General features: G+C 38.1%; 1 protein-coding gene across 1 annotated transcript in view; it reads right to left on the minus strand.

Moving 5' to 3' along the window:
• scn8aa (sodium channel, voltage gated, type VIII, alpha subunit a) overlaps positions 1-6,623 on the minus strand; it is a 64,843-nt gene that overhangs the window by 39,257 nt on the left and 18,963 nt on the right. The window contains exons 3-6 of the mRNA XM_037684885.1: positions 5,874-5,992; positions 3,954-4,043; positions 1,761-1,889; positions 1,094-1,185 (exon numbers count right to left, since the gene is read on the minus strand). Of these exons, the coding sequence (XP_037540813.1) occupies positions 1,094-1,185; positions 1,761-1,889; positions 3,954-4,043; positions 5,874-5,992 (430 nt within the window). The remainder of the gene's footprint in view (positions 1-1,093; positions 1,186-1,760; positions 1,890-3,953; positions 4,044-5,873; positions 5,993-6,623) is intronic.

Here is a 6,623-nt window from a genome sequence, read left to right on the forward strand (position 1 = left end):
GTATATATATATTCAACTCGACCACGTCTCATTTAAGATATTATCTGTGTATTACAAGTATATGAAATAAAATGGATTGTGTGTCTACTGCAGGTAAGATACTGACTGCTCATAAACACTTCACAGAAATATATCCCTTTAAGTTGTGATGATATTGCTGGATTATATTACTTTTTTGTGATTAGCTGATTAAACTTGAACTTTACCATTAATTTGAATATACTTTGAAATGACAGAGACATATCTTACACTGTATTTTGTAACCGTTTTGTTGTACAATAACAACATTTCAGAATATCCAAAGGACTGGAAAATACAGCAACATATTTTTATGAAACTGCCTTGGTGCTTTTTGTAAAGACTCATTTGTCTGTAAAACTAACAAATCAAATGTTTGGTTCTTTTGGGGGGAATCAAGACTACTATAGATCAAGTAATGTGTTATGCTGCAGATTGAAAATTTGGAATTGCCAAAAAACTAGTATTTCATTTTGAGTTGGATTATTAGAACCTATAGGTCTTGTTAATCAGGGTTCCATTTAAGAAAAACACAGCTGCCTTGGAGACAAGCCTCATAATGAAAGTGCAGACACGCTGAATAGCCTTAGAGGAGACTGCAAAGCCTATCAAAAATGTATCAGTACCATTTTTGATAATTTTTGGAGAAAAAAATAAATCAAAAAATGGCTGTCTCCAATTCTTTTGTTGCTGCTTAAATCATAACTTTAATCATAATAATAGTGAGTAGAAAAGAAAGGGTGAGAGGATCAGCCTTAGTGTTTAAACTGAGTCTCACCTGGAATGACAGAGATAGTTTTCAATGCTCGGAGAACTCTGAACGTTCTCAGCGCAGATACATTGCCCAGGTCCACAAACTCTGTTATATATCTGAAATAGGGGAAGGATCACACACAGAACAAACACAATGACAAAAACCACACACGCCAAGAGCACAACACCACCGAACCGGGAGGAGACGACGCCACTCACAGAGCCTGTCCACTGAGGAGATAGGTGGAAGGTGAAAGGAAAGAAAGACACACACACCTAACACCGACCCCGCCCTACCGTCCCCTGCCCCATCCTGTCTTACCTGGAATTACAGAAATAGTTTTCAATGCCCTCAACACCCTGAACGTGCGCAGAGCTGAGACATTGCCTAGGTTTACAAACTCTGTTATATACCTGCAGGATCAAACCACAGTTACAACAGCACATTATTTACATGCAAAGATACGATGAAAGGATGAATTTACGCACAGGTGGGTTTTGTGACAGATCAACATAAAATGAAATGTGTTTCATATGGAATGGATGACTCTGGGGTATGGATTTGCTCATAAAGGCAGGTGAATTTGGTATAAACTACCCAGTGGTGTAAACTCAATAGGGAAGATGAGGAGTCCTAATGAATATGTTGCCGATCCCACAAGATTGAGAGTGAAAACATGATTAAGGAGGACTGGCAAGAAGAGGATAAATCTGTTGAATGGGCCTGAGGTGTGGGTGTTGTTAGGGAGGCTGCAGTGTACCGGATGGAGACCGGCATCAATCCCCAAAGAGAAAGACCAGAAAGTCAGATAAATGGAAGAAACGTGGGAAATGGGTTATCAAACAGACAGAAAGGAAAAACCTCAGACTGGCAGACAGATCATCACTGAAACTTGAACTTCTCTACCCATTTCTGGTATAAATCTGTTGTGCTGGGACACAAATTGATTGCTATCTACCAACGCTACTGTTACAAGAGCAATACTTACGCCATCGAAATGACCATGAAATCCAGCCAGTTCCATGGATCTCTTAGGAATGTAAAATTGTCTATACAGAACCCACGAGCTGTGATTTTTACAAGAGACTCAAATGTATAAATTCCTGTGAATGTGTACCTGAAAGACAAAATTATAGACACAATAAGTTTGGCAAAATAGATCAAAGTTTTCTGACTAAGATAACTTCACTATCATTAGGCATTAACACTAAATGACGTTTGGAGCAATAGAATCAGACAAACTGGTAAACAGTATAACAGTTTGTTCCACCATAATGGTAATAAAAGCAGACAATAATGACAAATAATTTTTGAACAGCACATTGAGTTAGTAACAACAGTGGAATATAAATAATTTCAAAGAAATAATCAACATGCCAACTTTCTCACATTAACAGAGCTAAAGGTTTGCTAAAGTTAGCATGCATGTGACTAAGCTGATTTGTCTTAAATTCAAAGCATTTGCACTTGTTCCCATAAAACCAGCATCTCACTGGGCTGTGATGGTTGGAGTAGCTGGCAACACAAATATGAGATAAAATGGTGAAATCTGCAGTTTCAGTCCAACTCTAACTGAATTTTGAGTATTTGCAATGTAGCAGTCAGCAGACCGTGCAGCCACGTTTTGCACAGCTATTCTCATGTGCGCGGTGTGCAAAACAACATTCTTAGCAATGCACATTATTTCATACCCACCAAATTGTACCCACCTTGGCAGCCACCACCACTTTTATGGTTTACTCTACTGGACTGCAGTTTTGAATTGAAGAAAAGCACATTTGGACCAGTTTTCTAATTGGTATAGGTCATATATGTCAAACTCAAGGCCCAGGGGCCAAATGTGGCCCTTGTTGACATCTTATCTGGCCCCCAAGATGATATGTTAAAACGTAAAATACCTTTTCACTTGATTTTTTTCAGTAAACTTTGATTATGATGTCAAAAGTGCAACAGAGAACGTCAAATGAGACCAATCAAACTCTTGTTGAGGAACCTACAACCAAGAAAATATGTCAGGTATCGAACTTGAGTTAATGTAGATTCTGAAACTGGCCCTTAGTTTGAAAAAGGGGTTAATTTTGGCCCCCTTTTGTGAGTAAGTTTGACACCCCTGGTATAGGTAAACCTGGTCATTTGGGCTTGTCTCTTTGAATGTTTTCTAAATAAACCTGGATCTAAAGACAGAAATTAAAAATGCAGATATTTTTAAACTAGGCAATAGGCTCCTGAAATAAACAGTGTGTTTGCTTAAAAGTAAAAACACAAGGCAGGATGTGCTTTCTCTGCAGGGCAGCATACACTTCAACACACCTACAAGAGTCTGTGGCTCGTGCACATTTACACACATGAGTAAACAAGTAGGCTATTAATGACTGTGGTCCTCCATACATCTAAGGCCATCACAGACCTGTTGTTGCTCCATCAGCCTCCATAAAATGCCACTGCTGTTGGCATATTTCCACCTTTCCAGTGGAGAATGCCCCAGGTTGGGTCAAGTGCTCCGTTCATCTTAGCATAACCCACTCTGGAGATTGTGGCAGGTGGGGAGTTTGACTTTGGCGTTACACCTGCCAAACTTTGACACAAGTGTCATCAGGAGAGCTCAGGTAGGACAGAAACCTACCATGAAGCTGAAGGGAAGCTCTGCATCACAGCTCAGAGAATACAGGAGCTTTTGTTTTTGTTTCATACTAGTCGATGCAGATTTTATTTTGCAAATATTTTTTAAAAATCATACGTTGTACAAATACAAATACTTACTTCCATGCAAATACATAAAATAAATAAATAAATCAGGTGGCTATCTGTGTTATCTTTTAGGCAGTTCAAGACGCCCAAAACAATTTAGTTTTAAGAGAAAATTTGTTCAGCAATTTTTAATATCAAGCTCAAAATTCTAATGACAAAACAACAAGCCCCTGTTGCTATTGCAAGGAAACTGAGAACCCCAGAACATGTTTCAAAATGTTTTGGAGATTTCTCCGGTCGCCAACTAGTCCACAGCAGTCACAGCCCATGGGATACTAGTTTTATTTGGTGTTTCTAGTTCTTATTTTCTCATGCATATCATTTTCTATAAAAGACACACTTATGTTGTTAAATTAATTAAACAATATGAGTAAAGCCGATGGAAAGCATTTTTCAATAGACTCCTGAGTGATATTAATAAAAGTGTACTCACTCTACTTGTTTCGACCACTCAGGAGGATCACTAAAGGTCATGAATATACAGTTGGTCAAAATAGTACACATGATGATCATGCTGAAAAGAGTGCGGTATGGGTTAAGGAAAATATAAGGTGTGCAGACAATCAATTTTAAAACACACATCAGCATCTCTACATTTGCAATCCATAATGTTGTCAGACTATAAGACACCACAAGTCATAAAAGCTTACTCAAAGCACTTAACAGAAGGTGCTCGTCCATGCCCACAACCACAGGTATGAATTTATCCTATAACATATTTAAATTGTGTATCATTTTTGACCATCTAAAGAAAATAACTTTGCATTTTAGGCACCAAAACTTTCACTTATAAAGCAGCTGGACCCAGAAAATAATGTGAAACGCCTCCGTGTCAGTATAGAGGCAGTCTGAAACGTGTTTTAGCTGTGACTTCAAAGAAGGAAATTAGTTTATAATTTGTGCAACAACAGGAACACATTAAATACTATATATATGTGTCAACTGTGGATACACAGTAGTATATAATACTTTGTATACTACAAAGTTCCTGGAGAAACTTTGACCGGGACTACCACATCACAGCCATTTTAAAATTTTGATTTGACAATCCTATGTGTTGGGGTTCACTCTCAGCTACCACCATACCAAAGTTCAGCTGAAAGTGGTAAAAAAAAAAATCAATAACTTAAAGTATATTTTCTATAAGCTATGGTAGCGATCTTAGATTTTTGATTTGGATTCAGTATGTGATGGGGAACGTTCTCAGCTATAATCACACCAAATTTCCACTCTGTATTTGTTAAAATAGCTGAGTTAAAGCCATTTAAATTTAGCCTCGGTGGCCATCTTGAATTTGTCATTTTGAAATCAGTATTTATGGGGCATTGCTCACAGCTACCATCACATCATTAGCTTAACATCTCAAAAAATGACTGATTTATAGTTTGTTTCAATGAGAAAAATTAAGTCTTTATTTTCAAATTACATTGCCATGGTAACTCAAACTGCCAGTAAAAGTAATAGAACACATCACGGCGCTGAGCCGGTCAATTTGACATAACATTTTTGGGGGTGCACGTTGCGGTTTGAGCCACATTAAAGTTGATAGAAGAGCAAGACCCTTTTCAGGTGGATAATAATATGTGGCCACCATAATAAATTGAGTTGGTCCCCCTTTGGAATTCAAAACAGCTTTGACCAAACACAGCTTAACCAAAAACCAGATAATATCCTGGAGATAAGCCGTAGATTTTGCCCTGTAGAGTTTTAAATGGTTTGGCTTTATTTCTAAATACTACACCAGAAAGGCTCCATCATATCTGTGAAGTTTGGAGGTTTGGTGGACTCTTTAATTAAATGCAAAAAAAAAAAAAGTTAAATGTTCTTTTACAGCTGAGTCTTTCTTTGGGCTATAGCATGTGGATATCTGGCTGAGCTTTTACCAAATGAATCAGGGACCAGATTCCTCTTTGTTTTGACCAACAGCACAGTGTATATTTAGCTGTGATCAGCTGCTGTTTGATCCCTTAAAACAATCTACGTCCTCCTAATGAGTCTTTAATAACTCCCTAAACAAAGAGGGCTGCGACTGACAGCTGCTCATTTTTAGTTCTCATGTGGATAGCACAGATAATGAGTGTACTAAAAGGGTCTAACTTGGTTTACTGTAAAGGATGACTCATTATTTGTGCCAGCCATTTCCTTCAGTGATAAAATGGCTACTGCACGGCACTCTGTACAGTCTAACGTGAGAGAAAGTCTGACTGTAGCACACTGATCTTCTCCTGTGCAGCAGTCATTAGAAACACCAGCAGCGGCGTGAGCAGAAACACAGAACATATCATTGTGAATAATGCATGTGAACAGGAAACCCTCTTGTAGCTGCTATTAACAGCATCATTTTAAAGGATATGAATGTATCAAAATTTTAATAGCTATTTGCCTAACCGGATTGAAAGGACTTATGAAGTACAAGGCAGGTGTGGCACTAAAACGGAAGATTGTCTTCCCTTTATTTAGCACTATAAATGTCTGCAAAGAGAGAAAAAGAGAGAGAAAAAGGATTAATTGGTTAATGATCAGAAAGAAAGCACGTACATAGCATACAGTTAGCAGAAGGAAGAATCGTGACCACACTTTCTGCACTGTTATAATAAAATGTAAATTTACTCAAAAGGTAGCACAGTTTAATTTCCTGCAGCATAATGAAATGGACGTGAAACCAGCTGTCAGGATGTTTCCAGTTTTTGCAGGCTTTTTAAAAAAGGGAAACGAGCATGAGTGGCTGGCAAGCCACTTTCTGTGGACAACCTCATAATTGTGTAAATAAAACATCAAGAGTTGCATGAAAGTTTAATGAATTTGTGCATTTGAACAAGTGATTTAGGCTCTTGTGCTTTTAACAAGGTAACCCCAAAACATTTGGGTCCTGCAAAGGTGCCAGCAGAGCAGAAGCAGGATGGATGGGTGACGGTGTCTCAGCCAAGCACAGCCATGTGTGAAATGTTGCAAACAGGAACCTCAGAGATGTAAGACTAGACGCAAAACAGCTAACAATATTATTTTGAGACATTGAAGCTCAAACCAACCAAGTTAAACACAAATATCTCTCATGTAGTATACTCCCTGGTTACTAATATTTGCCAGAGCAGCAAACAATTAA

This window comes from Nematolebias whitei, chromosome 11, assembly GCF_014905685.2.
Source record: "Nematolebias whitei isolate Nwh7 chromosome 11, NemWhi1, whole genome shotgun sequence".
NCBI lineage: Eukaryota > Metazoa > Chordata > Actinopteri > Cyprinodontiformes > Rivulidae > Nematolebias > Nematolebias whitei.